The sequence below is a fragment of the Pteropus medius genome, unplaced genomic scaffold (assembly GCF_902729225.1).
Source record: "Pteropus medius unplaced genomic scaffold, Ma_sr-lr_union100, whole genome shotgun sequence".
Taxonomy (NCBI): Eukaryota; Metazoa; Chordata; class Mammalia; order Chiroptera; family Pteropodidae; genus Pteropus; species Pteropus medius.
In genome coordinates, this window is record NW_024354496.1 from 35,022 (window position 1) to 53,404 (window position 18,383).

Sequence of the window (18,383 nt, forward strand, 5' to 3'; positions counted from 1 at the left end):
GACTTGCTTTGGCAACGTGAGCTTCGCAGCTTTGCTAGGACCAGAGACGCGAAAAGCACCTCTGTCACTAGGCTTGTTATCGCGTGTATCTGCCATTGACACGCCCAGGCCAGAGCGCTGGTCCCAAGAGGAAGATGAGAGGCACACGGAAGGGAACCCGCCAGATCTACATATTCACGAGCTAAAGAAACACTCTTCCCACTGGATGCTGCAGAGATCGTACTGTCGTGTGCACAGCCGTATTGTGGCCAAGCGCTAATGACCCACGTCCCTGACTTCTGACTGCAAATTGATCGGCCGTAGCTAGACTGGCATATGGAGTCACACACACACACACACACTCTCACATTCAATCCCACAATTTAGCAAAGGTTTGCTAATCGGACGTGTTGAGGACCATTCTGATTCTTTAAAAAGATGTCATCTACGTAAATCAAAGACAGGCTCCATCCACTCAAAGACACTGTTTATTTTGTTAAAATCAAGCAGGTAGATCTGGTGAGAGGTGAGTAGTGTCGAGCACAGAACCTGCACGTGCTTTCCACGTGAGCGAACTGCAGGAGACACGGCACAGGCAGTAAGGAGCCCGGACGGAAATCCGCTAGAGACCGTTCCACAGCTGAGCTATGACAGGGCTGAGGCATCGGCCACCATCTAAGAATGCCAAGGAGAAAACATTAGCACCAGATTCTTTTTATATGCAATAATGTAACTATATACAAAGGTATGTAATGCTGACTCACTGGAATCTTTGGGTCCCCGCTAACCAGACATTTAAGAGGCAAACAGGGGACTGGACAGGACAGTTGTGATTACAGGTACTTTGCTGAAAGGGAGACAGCACTACATATTGCTATGGATCAGAAATTCCTGAAAAGACATCGGAAGGCTGGCTACAGACACAGTGAGTTCCATCATTCACATTTTACAGACATATTAAAATGATCACAATATCATATCAGAGGGGCACGAATCACAGGTAAAAGCTTTGTCAAAATTAAAAAGCAAACACACTGAAATGACTCTGGCTGTGCTCCCGACGGGGAGAGACAAGGTCCGCGGACGGCCAGCTGCACCTTTCCCGAAATGACCAGTTTCCACAGCGAGTGACTGACTACACCGGGGGAAGGGAGGGGAACACATCATGGGCAGATTTTTCTCAAGTCAGATATAGCTTAATACGGATGAACGCTTCTGAGAAGGTATTTCCCTTTTGGGTGTTGCCGGCTCTACAATGATTTAGGTAAAAATAAGTTAGGTTGTAATCAAGCCATTGGTAGTTGAACGTCTTTTGCCTGTGCTTATTTGTCACCCATATATCCTCTTTGGTGAAATCTTTTGCCCTCATTTTAATTGTGCGGTTTGTTTTCTCCTAGTTGACTTTTCAGAGTTCTTTTATATTCTGGAGACAACTCCTTTGTTTCAAATGTGCGATTTGCAAATGTTGTCTCCCAGTCTGTGACTTGTCGACTAGAAGCTCATAGCACAACTGGTTTGTTTTTTTTTTCCTTAAGTGACTTGGCTGCTCTCTTTAGAATCTGGCAATTCCATCCAATAAAAAGGGCACAGAATCTGTAAACTCTGTGACAAACTTGTATAGTGCACGGGACCTCTGAAAAGCCAGAGGAAGGTTCTTACAGTACACGAAGCATGGCCGTCGTGGCGTAGTGACAGATTCAAAGAGGCAAGAAGAGAAGAGTGGCCAGTTATCATCAGTGACCACGGGCGCACAAAATAAATGTTCTGGGGGAAAAAGTAATTTAAGAACTATCCTGTTGGTCTCCTGAAACAAATACCTAGCAAGCACATCACTACTGGACACACTTTTAAGTGTGTAACTTCACGGTGCGGGAAAGCGTCATTTCACTCGTGGTGTCCGGTGAGACGTACTCAAGCTCTTTTCGCTTTGTGTGTGTGTGTGTGTATGTGTGTGTGTGTGTGTGTGTGTTTGTTTCAAAGCATGCGCACAGTTTAAGTGGCGATTTTAGAAGGAGCGGAACCTAACACATAGATTATTCATGTCACAGTTGGTTTCTAACCGCTTGGAAACTATTCATCTTTCCAAAACGTTAATAAATTATCATCGTGGTTTCTGCTGGGTCAGAGACAATGAATGCTCAACACCAGTGGACCGATGAACCAGGAGCGCAGACGTGGGCCAGGATTTTCCCCTCTCAGGCACCTTAGAGACGCACTCAGCCACTTCCCGAGCGGCTGGTTCGGCCTCTGTGGACCGGACGAAGGGGTGGACCCGCCACTGCAAATGACCGCTGGCATGTGCTGCAGGACCGGAGCCCACAGGCTACACCGCAGAAACGTGCCGTCCACCAGAGCCCAGGGCCACGCGTGCTCACTTGTAAAGGAACATGGCTAACACTGAGCCACGCAGCTCAACGTTCAAAAGGGAACCTGAAAAATTAAATAAATCAACCTGAACAAACACGCGAGTTATTGCTTTTCTAACCGCCATTTCGCTAGCGGAGGCTGCTCAGCACAGGACATAAATACAGGCGAGGATTTCGGCTGGCGTCCTGGACGACGGAGCTGAAGGCCCGGCGTCCGCCCCCCGCCAGGGAGGACCCGCCTATTTGTCCCTGTCGGGCTGCAGGCTGTCCAGCAAGCACTTCAGCTGCTCCTCGCCCAGGTGGATTTTGTCCTCCAGCTCCCGCTGCTCGATGATGAGGGCCGACTTCATCTTCACGAAGTGCTCGTAGTCCGCCAGGCTCTCGTCGCTGAGATAGCTGGCCAGGATGTTGAACACGACGCGCTCCCGGCGGTCCAGGTTCTCTTTGAGCTCCTTGGCGTCCTCGTGCTGTTGGACGAGGACCCGCTGCTTTTCGAGCAGGGATTGCTGTGGAGAGAGAAAGGAGCCCGTTGAGGACCAGGGCTGGAGCAAGGACCCCCGCCAACGTCTCAAAAACACTGGCATCTCCGGGGACGGGTCCCACGGAGGCCCCTGACGGCCCGCAACTTAAGGACCAGCGATCTGGCGGGATCCGCAAGGAAATTCTCACAACGTGAACAGAACGAAGCTCGGGGCTCCGGCAGGCTCCGGTCCCAGCACCCCCAGCCCCGGAAGGGCCTCCGATTCCTCCCTCCGGCCTTGAGCAGCTAACAGAAATGGCCATGACAAGCACAAAGTGATCAGGGGACTCCAAACGTGCAAAGGGCTTAGCCAGGGCCAGCTGCCTAAAGCAACATCCTGCCATTGGCGTCCGATGACAACGGCCCTAACTCACAGCCTGTTACCCCTCGGTCGCCAGAGAGAGGGCGTCCACGCATCAACAGCATCTTGCATTACGAGCTGGACAGGCCGCTGCATGAGCCGTGTGAGCCTTCGAGGCGTTCATTCGACACCCCCAGGGAAAGCTTCCCATGGGCCTCCCCCCGCCCCCGACTTCCAGGTCAAAGGCGTGTGCATCTACCCGGTCAGCAGGAGAAGCGTTCTCGTCCAAATCGTTGAGGGCGTTTTCCACACGGGCCAAGCGGCCTGAGAGCGACAGCAGAAGGTTCACCACCTTGTCCAGGTCTCCGACGAACATTCGAAACTTGTCGAGCTCACTGGGCTTGCAGACGTCTTTGGCGATGGCCTCCACCTCGTCCCCAAGCACGCCGTTGGCCTGGATGTCCTCCAGCAGGCTCTCGCGGGCTTCCCGGAGCACCTGCAGCTTGCGGGTGATGCTCTCGATGAGCTCCTGCTGCAGGGCACAGGGCGGCACGCAAACACTCATTAGGGTCACCCCGAGCCCAGGGCCACCAGCCACCACGGAACTACCGTGTGGCCTCCACACACGGGTGTGACTTGACTTTGCACCGCCAGACAATGGAGGACTCAAAAGGCCGGGGGTAGGAATAACGGCCCCTGGTTAAATCTCTGGCATTTAATTTAGAAATTAAGCAAAATAAATCTATTCTCGTGTTCTTAATGTCCTATCAGATTTTACAGGAATAGCCTGCTTTGGGCTACTCAGAGTAAACCTCCATTTTGAACTCAATCTTTGCGAAACTTCTCAGGGCCGGTGTGAAACTTGGTGCCTCATCTTGGAAGTTTCCGACTTACAGACCGCACGTGCAGAAGGTACCGAGTCTCACTCACGTCCAGTACTGAATTCCGTGCTTAAAAAGTGTCCTTCGCACAGATTCGCCATTACAAACTAAATAAAGGGATGTCAATGAAGTTAAACTGAAAGAGGCTTTCAGCATAACCTACTGATTTCAGCTTGGCAAAGTGCAAATAAGTAACTCATTTTTTTAACCTGGTAAAATACACAGTACACAAAATTTACCACCTCACCCGCTTTTAAAACCTGTGTCCTTCCGTGGCGTTGACCTCATTCACGCTGCTGTTTGGCCACCGCCATCCAAATCCACACCTTTTTCATCTTCCCCGACTGAAACTCTGACCGTGAAACACTAAGTCCTCACTCCCCGCTCCCGTCGGCCCTTTCAATGCTTGATTTTTAAGGAGTACAAATAAGAAAATAAAATGCGTCAGACCTTTAAATGGGCCACCATACCGAGATGAAACGGCACCGCACGGTCTGATCTGAGCAGCAGACAAACCAGCGGATTCTCTGTCTCCGTCATTGCAAAATTATAGGGACAGCTCAGAATTAGAGGGCGAGCCTCGCCCTCCGTAAACCCACTTTCTTACGATCACGGACATCTTTCCGCCGTTAAATCCACCCACAGCACATACAACGAGTTGTTAGCCCCGACACGATGACTTATGAACAACGGCCAATGGTTAAAAGTCATACGCGGTCCTTTTGACAACGCTTGGTGCCACCAGCGCTGTGCCAGACCTGCTCAATCCATGTCTGTATGATGCCAACATATCGCTGGACTAACCCACGGGCAGAGGGCTGAACGGAAAGCATGCGCAGGTACACGAGCCAAAACAAAGATTAAACAATTAACGTGAATATTCACGTTCAATGAGGATTTTTAAAGCCCCCTCTGTTATAACAGGCAATGCTATTTTAGGTCAAGTGGCCCCACGGAAATCACGTGTGCTGTCATGCCTTCTCCTAGGGCAGTTCCCAAACTCTGACCCCAGAGGAGGTCCGTGGAGCTTAGCGGAGAGAAGGCACATGCCCGGAGGGACAGCAAAGTGTCATCGAGCTCTCCAAGACCGCGTCCATCGCTCAGTAGCAGCCTCTGCCTCCAGGAGTGACAGGAAAGTGAATGAAATCCCCATGTACGTAAAGCTCTTAGCCTGGTGTCTGGTATTCAGTGCCCACACGCGCGGTCAGCAGCAACCCTGGATGTCCGGGTAAGAAACGGCTGCCCTGACTTCGCAGGCTATAAAGCCACCCATCCCGGTGACAATCTGAGCGGGGAAGTCGAGGTGCGGGTAAAATGGGCTGAACCCCTGGAGCAGGACCCAGCAGTGCCCATTCCTGAGCTCAGCTGACCACGCGTCAGGGCGATGCTCAGAAACGGAAGCTCTGCCTAGCATTTATGTCTTGAAAAATGATAATGACAGAGAGTCCACCAACGTGAAAGGCACGCGCTGTAATCCGGGCACTGCGAACTCCTCCCTGGCTTCGATCTGCCTTAGGCTCCCCAGTTTGTCTGGATATCCAGCGGATTAAAACGGTAAGCAGTTTGAAAGGGTGTCCATCCTCACTGCTGATGAATCGGCATGGCGTTTCTCCTCGGAAAGACCACACGGCCTCTGCGAACGGCCTCTGGCTTTTCCAGGTCGGGTTCAAGTTGCTTAGGATGTCAAGACATTTTCGTCCCTCAGTATGTACGTTTCTGGGATGCTGTGTGTGTGTGAGAGTGTGTGTGAGAGTGTATGTGTGTGTGTGTCTGTACGTGCACTCACGCTTGTGTATCTCTGTATCTGTCCACCTACCTACGTGGAGACGTTGTTTAAATCAACCCCAAATCCCACAGCTGAGAAAGCGGTCGCATTTTTAGATATTTCCCACTTGAGGGATAAGCACCAAATCGATGATGGGGATGGTGCTTTCCCCTGACAAATTCTTGCCTGTCACCGATCCCAATCTGAATACTTCAAGGAATTTAGGTGACTGTGGAGGAATGAGGACCCTTAGCCAGTGTTACTGGTGAATTTTCAGATTCATCACTCTGTAGCAATTATACCGATGAAGATTTCACGCCAATGCATGAAAGTGTGCCTTCAGAGCCTACACGATCCGGTGGGCTCACTCGAAGCTGGGCATTCTGGGAGGAGCCCAGATCCCTTTTATCGATTCTTTTATATGCCTTGCGTCAATTTTTATTAGAAACACTTCCCTTTTCTTCCTTAAAGGGCCATTATACGAAGTGCAGATATCGACTTCCAAAGATTTTGACATGAAAATCCGTGGCTCTCAGCACCACCTGCCTATTTTCTGCGGCACGTGGCCCTCAGAGAGTTCACGGAGGAAGAGGCTGGCTGGGTGTCTCAGCAGAGGCACGACAGCCTCTCGCCTCTCAGGCCCAGACACCCACCTTCTGTTCCAAGGCCATGGGGGACATGAGGTCTTTGCTCTTTACACCTCGCACTCAGCTCTTGGTTCCAAGGAAAACGCATAACTCTCAGAGACTCCGGACGTCACTCAATCAGCTGTCTCTGGTTCTGCAGAGGAATCTGGCCGCGGTGCTTTCTAGCTGAGCCTGCCTGAGCGGCCCCAGGTGTAAACACGGGCCAGCCTTCCTGGTACCATGCTGCCTGCTGGCCACCGAACCCCCTCACTGCGTCCCTCCGCTGGGGCTTCCCCCTCTTATCTCTGTCCTCAGTCCCCTGATTTGGCACTCTGCTCTGTGACCACCCCGTGTTGCTGGGGTGGTGACAGCTGAGGTCTCATGGGGACGTCTGGTGCACGTGGGGTGAGGGGTCTGGCCGCTTCACCAAGGAGGGACAGTCGAGTGCACCTGCACGGCGCTCACCTCCTCCTCTTGCCTGGGCACGCTCTGCGTAACGTGTGACCCAGCAAACGTGCGGGTACCGGAGAGGAGGGAGAGGAGTCAGTGCCGCAGCCTGCAGAGACGAGCTGCCTCTGCCACACGCCAAGGACGGCAGGCTTACCGAGCCGCTGACAGACACCACGGAGAACTGTCGTTCATGGTGTTCGCTGCTTAGGGTGAAGTTGCCCGACGTATGCTTACTGAACTAAAAATGTCCGTCGCCTCAAGAATTTATCACGAGGGTAGGCAGGGGAAAGGTCGTCAGGAGGCGAGCTCAGGGACACGTCTCAAGCCCAAAGCAAACGGACCGAGTGCCAACAGTGCAGGCGTGTAACAAGGCGTGCTGCTTCCCAAACTCGCCACACGGTGGCAAAACAAAGGTGTTCTGCAAAGAACACAGGTCTCCACATCGAGGCTGTGGACTGATTTAAAACTGACCTAACCGTACGTTTTTTTCTAGTTTTATGAACCCCTGAAAACATTTTTAATTCTTTATGTAAAAAAAAAAAAATAGAGAATGCACCAGAATAAAACACACTCCAACTCCCACGACTAAAGCTTATTTTTCCATTTTCTTTTCTAATTCCTCAAACCAAAGAGGTATCGTTTCCTAAATTAAAAGTAACGTTCTATTATGCGTGCGTCACAATATTTCTTCCAAAAACACGCCTATCATATTTGGAAGCAAACAGTGGCATTTCTTAACCACTGACCATAATAAGCTGACTTGCAACATAATCCTTTGCAAAAATCTTGTCAAAAAAATAAATAAATCAGTATTTCCATGGCAGCCCTTTCCCAAAGTGCTAAGCCTATGAACAATATTCACGAAACGCTGGTTCCCTTTTCTCCTCCGGTTTAGGCGCACTCACGGCCCCTGAAATAAACAGCACATGCTACCCTGACACCCACGCCCTCTGGCAATGCCCTCATCCCTTTATGCCAAGTACTTCCTGTAGAAAAACACGCATGCCACAGGTTTGGCTTGCTGACATGCCACGGAGATTTAAAACTATTGTCAATAAAACTATTGACATTGGCACCGAGAGCAATAATTCTGTCTCTACCTAAGGATCACATTGCCACCCACTGTGTAGCCACTGACCACATTCTGACATCACACAGCTCCGGCCACTGGTCTCTGCTGCTTCCCCAACATGCCATGAGGCTCGCGCCCCAGGTGTTTACACTTGCTGGTCCCCTGCCCTGGCCCTTGACATCACGCTCGGACTCTGCTCAATCGCCACCTATCGCAGCCCTCTCTGTCATCACACTCCTTTTATTTCTTTCTATTCCTTTGCCTGGTTTTAATTTTCTTACCACCTAATATATTACATTAACAGTTAACAAACTTTTTCTTTAAAGGGCCAGATGGTAAATATTTTAGAGTTTACAGGCCACACAGGAACTATTGCGGCTACTCAACTCTGCCGCTATAGCACAAAAGCCATCAAAGACCATATGTAAATGAATGAATGCGGTTCTGTTCCAATAAAACTTTATTTACAAAAGCAAGTGGTGGGCCAGGTTTGGCCTATGGGCCGTAGTTTGCTGACCCTGCATTACACATTTATTTATGCACTGGCTGTCCACTTACCCCTCCTGTGAGAACAAAAGCTCCCTCAGGGAAGGAAGGACTGAATTCGGTTTTGTCGACTGCGGGATCCCCGAGTACCTGGGGGAATTCTTAGAGTTGAACCAATGATGCTGTTTGGTTAACCAAGCACTTTACAATCCACTGCTAGTTTTATGATCACCTGGTTACAGATATGTGAACCTGATATTCGAAGAAGACATGTGACCTGCTGAAAGGCACACGTCTAAGTCCCCCGGATGTTAATCGCGGTAGCGCGGACAAATCAGTTGAACTTAAAATGAACGAGAACAGTGCCCACTTAGGTAATTTGACACCAGATCAGATCACAAACAGGTGGCACAGAGACCCCGGTGAAAAGGCTCGATTTTAGAACAGAAGACTTAACCACAAAGGGCTAAATCCGACGGCCCCAAACGGCCTTGTCCTGCATGAAAGATGAACACAAATGCCCCCGGCCACGTTGGCGGTGGAGACGTGGGCCGCCCCGCCTGTCTACGAGCGTGTTCCCATCTGGAACTGCAGTGTTCCTACCTTCTTCACAGACAGGTCGTGGTCCAAGTCACTCCCCGAATCCTCTTCGGGCTCCTGCTGCTCCTGCAGGTCCTTCATCTTAATCAGCAGCTCTGCCTTGGGGGCCGACGTGCTGTAGTAGGTGGAGCTGGTGGCCAGGGACACAGCTGCCGGCACACTCGGCTCGTCTTTCCTGGGTGAAAACACCAGAACGCTCGTTAGCTGCAGTCATTCGCAGAGACGCGCCCCCTCAACCTGATGACCTGGGATGTGACAAAGGAGGGTGCTCACAGAAGGACAGCGGTCAGAGGGATGAGACAGCCAAGGGAGGGGAAAAAGTAGGTGACAAGGTTCGCGCAAAAAATACCTTGCCACATGGATACGCTTGAAGTCTGTGGAATGTGGTTCTTAAAAAGGGGGAAACTTCGCTAAGCAGGGCTGTCTAAAGATGGCCGTGTCGTGCTCTGCTCCTGGTCTCACCCTACTTATCCTCGTCTGCTACACTGCACCGGCGCCCCGGCCCTCCGTCACTAACGGGCGCTCGCGGAGACAAGGCACACCCGCAACAGGAAAGACGGAACCGCATACACCTCTGCGGGCAGACGACTGAATGAGAGGCTGAAAAGTGCGATTTGCAAAGCCAATCGGAACGAATTCATCCACTCAGATACACGTATCTACATCTCTTTAATAAACACATATGCTCAGTAGTCTAAGCCTCTCTCCTCCTATGACCAGTTTGTCAACCTCAGCAGCAGTGACAGCTGGGGAGGAATCATTCTCTGCTGTGGGTGCATCCTGTGCCCCGTAGGATGCTGGGTATGGCCCCTGGTCTCCACCCACTAGATGCCAACAGCACCTCTCCCAGCTGTGACAACGCAAACTGTCTCCAGATACCGCTAACAGCCTCCCGCAGGGGACAAGGCCGGCAGAGAAGGGCTGTCTTGCGAGAAAGCAGCTCTGCCAGCATCCGCGTCAACCACGCTGGCCTCGGCCAGGACAGCACAGGAGATGCAGCATTTTTATGTCTTTGCCGGGACCTGAAGCCGTCACCGCTGGGAACGGAGTTCTAAATGCCTCGGCTCCTCTTTTGGGACGGTCGCTCATAGCCACAAAGTGCTCAGCACCAGGGGCAGGCTTATGAAAACCGGCCCCCCCAAAGCCATCACGAAAACACATAAACGCATGCGCCCCTTGCCCTGTGAAGCCCCAGACGAGCTGGCCAAACCGTGTGCCGCCACGTGCCGAAGCGAGGGCAGCGTCTACTCACTTCTCCTCCGTGGTTCTGGGCGACGGGATTTTGGGGAGCAGCTTCCTCCGCTGCTGAGCTTCTTCCAAGAGGTGCTCGTCCTTGGGGAAGATGCCCTCCATCAGGTCCATGGTGGTCCTGATCTTGACACTGGGGTCCAGGATATCGGCCAGGGACTTGTCCTTCCCCACGATCTCCCGGGCCAGCTCCTCCGACTTCAGATCTTCCGCCGTCCTCTCGCGGGCCTTCACGTAGCTGAGTGCGGGCGGGGAGGCCCGGCCGTCGCTGGCGGCGGGGGCAGCGGGGGGCTGGGGCTGGGGCTCGGCGCCTGGGCGGCTGTACACGCAGAAGCGTGAGTATGACTGCTCCGACGTGCTCAGCGTCTTGATCTGGTCTCTCTCCAGCCCGCTGGGCAGCGCGGGCAGCTCGGCGGCACAGGCCAGGCCCTGGCGGCTCTCCTTCTCGGGCTGGCTCTCCGAGTGCACGATCTTGATGGGCACCATCTTCACCGTGGTGTTGCTGTCGATCACCCGCTCGATTCTGCAGAGGGAAGAGCTGGCTGCTGAGAAGGCAGAGTGCACTTGGGCCAGACCCCCACCCAAGATGAGAATGTGGCCGGCACCCGCGCCTCCCCTTACAGGCGGAAACCCTGACTCAAGCGCCTGCAGCCACCCTGCTAGAAGGGGTCCCTGGGGCCACATGTCCCGGGATGCGGGGACCCCATGGCACCCCTAACTCCATCTCCTGGATGTTGGCGTCCAGACACCTTCCACTTTCCAGCGGTCAGCCATGCACCCACAGGAGTCCGAGGGTGTACCCACACTCGTGAGTTTTCACGACGGTGACAGGGAGGACTCGGATGAGCCTCTCAGCTCAACGGTCTTTTGTAGGGGGACCCGCCACGGACAGGCTTTTCTCACAGCGTGACCACCGGCGCCGAGGTCAGTATTTCTCACAGCAGGTGGGTGCCCATGCAGTTCCCCGGGCGGCGGGAGGCCCTCCATGGGGAGCGGCTGTGTCTGGACTGCACACGGGCACCACCGTGCCCCTGGTCCCAGTCTCAAGCTTCCTCAGACACCGTGTATTCTGGGTCCCCCCGCCCCTGCCTGCCGCTCCCCAATACTGCAAGCCACCCTCCGCACGCTCCTCATTCCAGTGATAAGCATCTGGCACCAGCACGGGACACACTGCTTCTGTGTTATCTTAAGTGGCTCACTTAAAATATTTTAAAGGACACACTTTTCCTTTAACAAAAAAACCAAAACAAAACAGACAAACGTTTCTTGGTACGAGGGGCTGCAGGGGCACCTGGAGCACCCACAGGTAACACAGAGCAAGTGGAAGTGACCAGCCCGGCCAACCCGATGGGCCTGCATCTCGGACAACCAACGCCAGCTCTGGCCCTCGGCCACACCTCACTGCACCACAGCCAGGATCCCAGGACAAAAACTTGTCTCAAGTATTTTTAAAGGACGCAGCAGAGAAAGAGAGCCATCTGCTGGTGGCCGAGAGAGAAGCACGAACAAGCCGAGGTCACAACGAGAAAACTGCGAGCTCACTTCTGACTCAGCGGGTTTCACAGCAGGTCTGCGAGGCGACCGTGACAGACCTGACTGAACTCTATGGAGCACCGGAGCCGCTCTGCTGTTCTGGCTGCTGGGCCGTGAAGGCAGTTCCAGTTTCCTCTCTGTTCCTAAGGCTGTGGCGTGAAGGCTACATCGAAACGATTTTGTCTTTTCTGCTCCTGCAGCGGAAACCGTCCCGTGTTTAATCTAGGTGTTCAGATACGATTCCTTCGTGAGCGATTTTAAGAGGCGAATTAACTATGCAGAAAATACCGCTTAGATTTGCTCGTCAGGGGGAATATACCAGCGTTTCACGCATGCAGGAACAGACAAGAACCCTCTCCGCTCCGTTCATGCCACGCTCTCGAGCCCTGACCCTCAGCGACGGACTTTTCAGTGAGCCTGTTTCTTCCTCTGTTCGTGGATGAACTTGATTTCCAGAGGAGGAAGAAGTATTAAGGGGAAAAATAAAGAGCGAGCAAGGAAAACACGCCCCTCCAGGTTGACCTAATTTTCCAGCAAAACGTCTAAGCACAAATGGTCTCTCTTCTTGAAAACTGTCCAGACTTCCTCGTTAAAAAAGTTTCACGAACTTTTACTTCAAAACAAGGCGAAAACACAGTGAATCGGCCCTCGCCGCAACCAGATCTCATCAATGCCTAATACAAAAGCAGGACCCGGAGGGACGGAGGAGAAGGGGTGTGCCAAGCCCTGGCGACCTCTGTGGCACATGGGCACTCTCAGAGAGCAAGCAGCTCCCTCCAGCGCATTATGAGATACTTCTGTGGCTGCCACTTTCGGAGGCGGCATGGCCACCATCTGCCCTACTGTGCTCCCAGAGGACACATGCGGAGCAGACTGCCCCGGACGCTGGCTGAAATCCAGGCGTTCCTTGTAGAACAAGCGGCCCAGGTTCAAGGATGACCTTTGTTATCCCAAACCACCTGTTGGATGGAACTTGGCTTCGTAGACTCCCATAGTACGTCCCGTAAGTCCTGTCACTGTTCATTGAGATCCCTCTCAAACGCACAGAAAGGACAGTGAGGAAAAGCAACAGTCACTTTGGGTGGGAAAAAAATGAAAACGCAGCCCCCAGCTCCTAAGCCAACCCAGGTGGTGAGCGCCGTCCAAGCCCGTGCCCTGCTCCTCCGTGGAGCCCGCCACGCTGGGTGGGATCGGCTGAGGGGCCCGTGCCAGCTTGCCTGGGACAGTCTCCTCCCCTCGACCCAGCTCGACTTAAACTGGATTCTGATTACAAATGAAAAGCACTTTCGCACCCGAGCTGCTGCCTCTCCCCCACGTGGTTGTTGCCAGGACCAATTTAAAAGGCAACGCCTGGAGCGAAAGCAAGGGGCCCCTCCTGCACCCCGAGGAGAGAGGCACCAAACTCGGGGAGCTCGAAAAGGCCACCCCCCACCCCAGGGCAGTACCTGGTTGAACTCTCGTCCTGGATGAGCAGGGGAGGCTTGTCCGTCAGCTTCTGGGGGGCGAACTGAGGAGAAGGGGAGCGAGAAGTCTCCATCGCGGACGTGGCCGGGGGCCGGACCTTGGAAGGGAGCAGGGCTTCCGGCTTAGGACAGGCTGCGCGCTCGTCTACATGCTGCCTGTGCGGCTCCTCGGGGCCCTTCGGGCCGTGTGTGGGCTGGGCACCGCTCGGCTTCTCCGCCGGGACGCACGGGCTGCAGGAGCGGGACAGGCGGTCCACACACACCTCCAGGGCCGCAGGCGACGGAGCGGGGAGGGGCTTGCTGGGCGAGGCCAGGTGACCGGCCGCAGGTGTGCCCGCAGGGGCACCCAGCTGACCGGCCGCAGGTGTGCCCGCAGATGCGCCCAGGTGACTGGCCGCAGGTGTGCCCGCAGGGGCGCCCAGCTGACCGGGTCAGTAAGTGTGTGTTTTCCGCGAGATGCTCACAGGCAGTGACTGGTCGAGGTGTGATTCGCAGGGCCGTCGCAAAGACTTTGGACCCAGGTGTGCTCGTAGTGTTTGAAAATCAATGAGGTGTGCCTCAAGAGGCTTCCAGGTAGACTGGCTCAGGCAGGCAGATCAAGAGGGGTTTAGGTGACAGGATGCAGGTAAACAGCAGAGAAGTTTCCAGCCGACTGGTCATAGGTGTGTCTGCAGGGGCTCAGACTGGCAGCAGGTGCATCTGCAAGAGGGGCTTCCAGGTGACTGGTCGCAGGTGTACTGCTGCAGGGCTTCAGCTGATCACGAGGGTGTACAAGAGGGGCGCCCAGCCCTGGGTCAGCAGGTGTGCTCGCGAGGGGCTTCAGGTGATTGGACTTTAGGTGTGACTGCAGAATGCTCAGCTGACTGGCGGCAGGTGTGTTCAAGAGGCTTCAGGCAGACTGGGTCACAGGTGTTCCCAAAGAGGGGCTTCAGCTGACTGCCCAGGTGTGCTCCCGCGAGGCTTCAGCCGATCAACAGGTGTGCTCTCAAGAGGCTTTTCCAGGTGACTGATCTAGGGTGGTGATTTCAGGGGCTTGCGCGACCGACCTCAGGTGTGCTCGCCAGGGCTTCTTCAGCCGACCGGCCACAAGTGTGGTTCGAAGCCTGGCAGGTGACCGGGTCACAGGTGATTTTCGCGAGGGGCCTGCGCGAGACGCAGGGTGTATTATTCAGCAAGGCTTCAGCTGACCGGCTGCTAGCAGCAGGTGCGATTCTCGCGAGGGCTTCGGGCGCCGATTGGGACGCAGGCGTGATTTCGGCACACACAGGCTTACAGGCGACGAGGACGCAGGTGCGCCCAGCCGCTGACTGGCAGCAGGTGGATTTCAGGGCCAGGTGACCGGGACGCCGGGGTGTGATTTAGGGCTCTTCAGCCGATTGGACGAGGTGTACCGCAGGGGCTTCAGGTGACTAGACACAGGTGCTCTGGCAGCTGACTGGCAGCAGGTGTGCCCGCAGGGGCGCCCAGGTGACTGGACGCAGGTGTGCCCGCAGGGGCGCCCAGCTGACTGGCCGCAGGTGTGGCCGCAGGTGCGCCCAGCTGACTGGCCGCAGGTGTGGCCGCAGGGGCGCCCAGGTGACTGGACGCAGGTGTGCCCGCAGGGGCGCCCAGCTGACTGGCAGCAGGTGTGCCCGCAGGGGCGCCCAGGTGACTGGCCGCAGGTGTGCCCGCAGGGGCGCCCAGGTGACTGGACGCAGGTATGCTCGCAGGGGCGCCCAGGAGACTGGCGGCAGGTGTGCCCGCAGGTGCGCCCAGGTGAGCAGCCACAAGCGTGCTCCCAAGTGTGACCAAGTGAGCAGGTGCGTTCACAGGAGGGACGCCAGCCGGGCCCCGGAAATGCTTGGGCGGCGGGGGCCTCTGCGGGGCGGGTCTCTTGGGGAGCGGGACGGTGCTCACGGCCCACGCGCCCTGCCCCGGGAGGCTGCTCTGCGCCTGCGCTCCCGCGCCCAGCGCGGGCGGCGGGTCTGCGGCCGCGGGGTGCTCGGAGTATCTGTAATCGCGAGGCAGAGTCTCGGCTCGGCCGCCGCCCTCCAAGGGCAACTCTGGAGCTTCCTGAGCGGGCGACTGCTCAGGGACCTGGGGCGGCTCCCACAGGCCCCACTGCGCTCCTGGGCGGTCTTCTGCACACTGCGCATGTGCTTGTCTAGAGGAGAAGAAACAAAAATGAGCAAACGGCTCCTGCTAACAGCTTCCCAAACCGGGACTAGACCCAGATCTTGCTCATAGGCTTACACCATGTGAGGAATTATATCCAGATATACTTTTCCATACCTGCCTCCCCCCACCATTCCTAATGCAAGGTACTGAGTCCATGAGGCTGTATCCTGGCATGTCACACGACAGGCCGGGAGATATTGAAAGACGTGCATGCGTATTAGATACACACACGTTACACACAGACTCCATGTGAGGCAGAAAACAAAATTTACACGGACATTTTTAAAAACAGTGTGAAACTTCTCATACGCAGCTCTATCAGAAATATTTCATGTTGCCACAGTGTTTTTATGCAGCTCATTTCAGTAAATCGCCACACACAAAGGGATAGAACTTTCTAAGATTGGCCGCAACTAAATTGATTAAAACCTTTAAAATCGGTAGTGTATCATTTAAAATGAAAAACAAAACACAGACTTTCTTTTGGAAGCTGCAATAACTCATGATCTTTCCATATCCATTTGTCTTTCCATGATAGATAAATACATATTTACATGCAAATACATACACGCATAAATATACCTGCAGAACACATGCATGTTCCTGAGCTGCAGCCAAAGGTCACAGGCTAACTATCAAACTTGCAACAAACCAGCCAGCCATGCCTTTGCCGACACACAGCTTCTCCCGACCTGACAGAGTAATAAAACGAGCCTCTGACTCTCCCAGGCAAGGGAAGAGCTGTATCCTATTAGGAGGACAAGCTCTGAATTGTTAAGGAGATTCTAACAAGCACAGCAAGTTCAGAACCGGTAAGTAAAAGATGAAACCTTTTAACAAACGAGCCGCCTAGGACACCCTCCCCGGACACCCAGCGCCCCCTTGGGGCCCAGGCGTGCGCCTGCCTCCCGGGACACGTACCTGGCCGAGGCATGACGAACGTCTCGACCCTATCCAGGCCATGTGCTGCAAGTCAAGTGCCTTGTGCATGTGTGTCCCTCTTGCTATGTCCTGAGGAAAATGGTCCCCTTCCAGGTTCAATGGACGCTCCAGAATAGAACCCACCAAATTCCCTCCCCTGGCCCCCCTTGTCAGCCAGCTGAGGCCTCACTCGCCACCCTGCACGTCCCCAAGTAGAGAGACAGGCGGACCCTGCCTCAGAACTGCAAGTCCTCTGCATCTGGCACAGGGCCGGAGAACTCGAGTCCCACTGCGGCTCTGAACGAGGGCAGGTTTGTTCTCTGCCTCCAGGAGGCTGAGGACCCGGCCTCAGCTTGGAGAACACGCTGAGACAAAACAGCCAAGGGGGAGAGCTTAAAATGTTGACCTAGTTTGGGAAGTCAGATTTTTTTAAACGTGTGTATTAGGTACAGACTAAGAGAAACTAGAAGTTATCAAAATAACTTGAAAGTAGCAATCACTGTTTTAGAGAACGACACAGTCGAGCAGCTGCGTGGTTACAGAATCCAGAATGTGGCATTCGTACGCTGCCAGATTCTGACGGGTACGGCTCACAGCTCAATGGCCTGCGTGGAGAACTGAAGGCCTTGTCTCCCCTCCATTTAAGGCCTTGTGCCTCGTAGGACAGTAAAAACCTAACTCGTGACAATTCACAAATGCGTCCCCAAAATGTCATCTCGAAGACGTGAGCTGCCTTCGAACATTTCCTTTTCCTCCTCCTAAAACTCTGGAGATCCAGCACCCACAGACCGACCCAAAAGCACCTGTGTCTTAATACACATCCGCCACCTCACAGAAACGGGAGAATTAAATTAGCTAATTTACAGCTAAAATCTAAGTGCCTTTGGCCATCTGGATTCACATTGAATGTGTTAATTAAAAAGGAGCTCAAAGTACTTTAGCCAGGACGGGCTCTGAGATCTGTGGAGAAACGCAAGGAAACTCGCCTATGGGAGCAAAGCCCCCGCCCGGGAAGTAAATGGCTCCGAGAAGAGGTGCTGCACAGGGCTGCCCGCTTGTCAGTCAGAAGGCGCCACGGACTCCTTCCCGTCTTCCTAAGGGGGCGGAGTTTCAGGGTGCTCCGTTCCCTGGGGAGCAGTGCGCGCTTCCCCCCGTGGAGATCTGGGTCACTGTGCTTCACCCCCAAGTTTCGCTTTAGATTTGCATCAGCGCAGCAACTTCCGGGCACAGTTTGCACTCACCCCCTTATTTTTTCTTGTCTCCTCCCCTGAAATCTCCAAAGTCAAAGCCCCATAAAACCACTCATTGGTTTTTACTATCTCAGTTGATAAGAATTCAGGAAATTGGGGGCACGAAACGACCAAAAATGGGAATTTGGGATTCTACCAATTTCTAATAATTTCCAAGTGGCCGCTGCGCAGATAATGTGGATGACATGTGTTATGTATGTGCATCTGTATCATGCATGTTGCACGAGTGTCGTGTGTATATGTGTGTGTGTGTGTGTATATTCCTTTTTTTAAGGATAGTCCTTGGTAACAGCAGATCCAAAAACAGAATAAAACAGGATGACTTAAGGGTTTTGGCAGCGAAAGCAACTAAACGCCTCCTGCCACACAAAGGAAAATTAAAAAGGCAGCGGCATTCTAGAGTCGCAGAAATTGACATTCAGGTTGGGTTGGTAGTCCATGGTCGTGCAGGACATGCTAATGACATGTTACCAAGGAGAGAGCCGCTCGTGCAGCCCCGCGTGAGAGGCAGGGAGGGAGGGCGGCCAGAGGGGCTCCGTGCGAGGCTGCAGGAGACGGGCAACCCCAGACCGGCCACCTGGAGCCGGGGGCCACGCTGTTCTCAGTGGGCTGGCCGCCGCCAGAGGAAGCGCAGGTGAACGGTCTGCAACCGGGCCTCGAAGCCAAGCCAAGCCAAGCCAAACGAAGGTGACGAAGAAAAAGCCGGAGACAGAGCCACGCGAAACGATGCTCAGCTGCACAAACAGCCGATGACAGGACAGAAGG

General features: G+C 54.0%; 1 protein-coding gene across 5 annotated transcripts in view; it reads right to left on the reverse strand.

Annotated features, from left to right (window-relative positions):
- Positions 1–449: 449 nt before the first annotated feature.
- The window catches only part of SHROOM2 (shroom family member 2), a 105,543-nt gene continuing 87,609 nt past the window's right edge, over positions 450–18,383 (reverse strand). For 2 of the 5 annotated variants that reach the window (XM_039852217.1, XM_039852215.1), the window contains exons 6-12: positions 15,026–15,433; positions 14,727–14,989; positions 13,273–13,717; positions 10,299–10,817; positions 9,050–9,221; positions 3,426–3,698; positions 450–2,851 (exon numbers count right to left, since the gene is read on the reverse strand). In XM_039852217.1, the coding sequence (XP_039708151.1) occupies positions 2,585–2,851; positions 3,426–3,698; positions 9,050–9,221; positions 10,299–10,817; positions 13,273–13,717; positions 14,727–14,989; positions 15,026–15,433 (2,347 nt within the window). In that variant the 3' untranslated portion in view covers positions 450–2,584. Of the gene's footprint in view, positions 2,852–3,425; positions 3,699–9,049; positions 9,222–10,298; positions 10,818–13,272; positions 13,718–14,726; positions 14,990–15,014; positions 15,434–18,383 lie in introns of all 5 variants that reach the window. The other 3 variants (XM_039852216.1, XM_039852218.1, XM_039852219.1) reach the window with 3 other exon arrangements.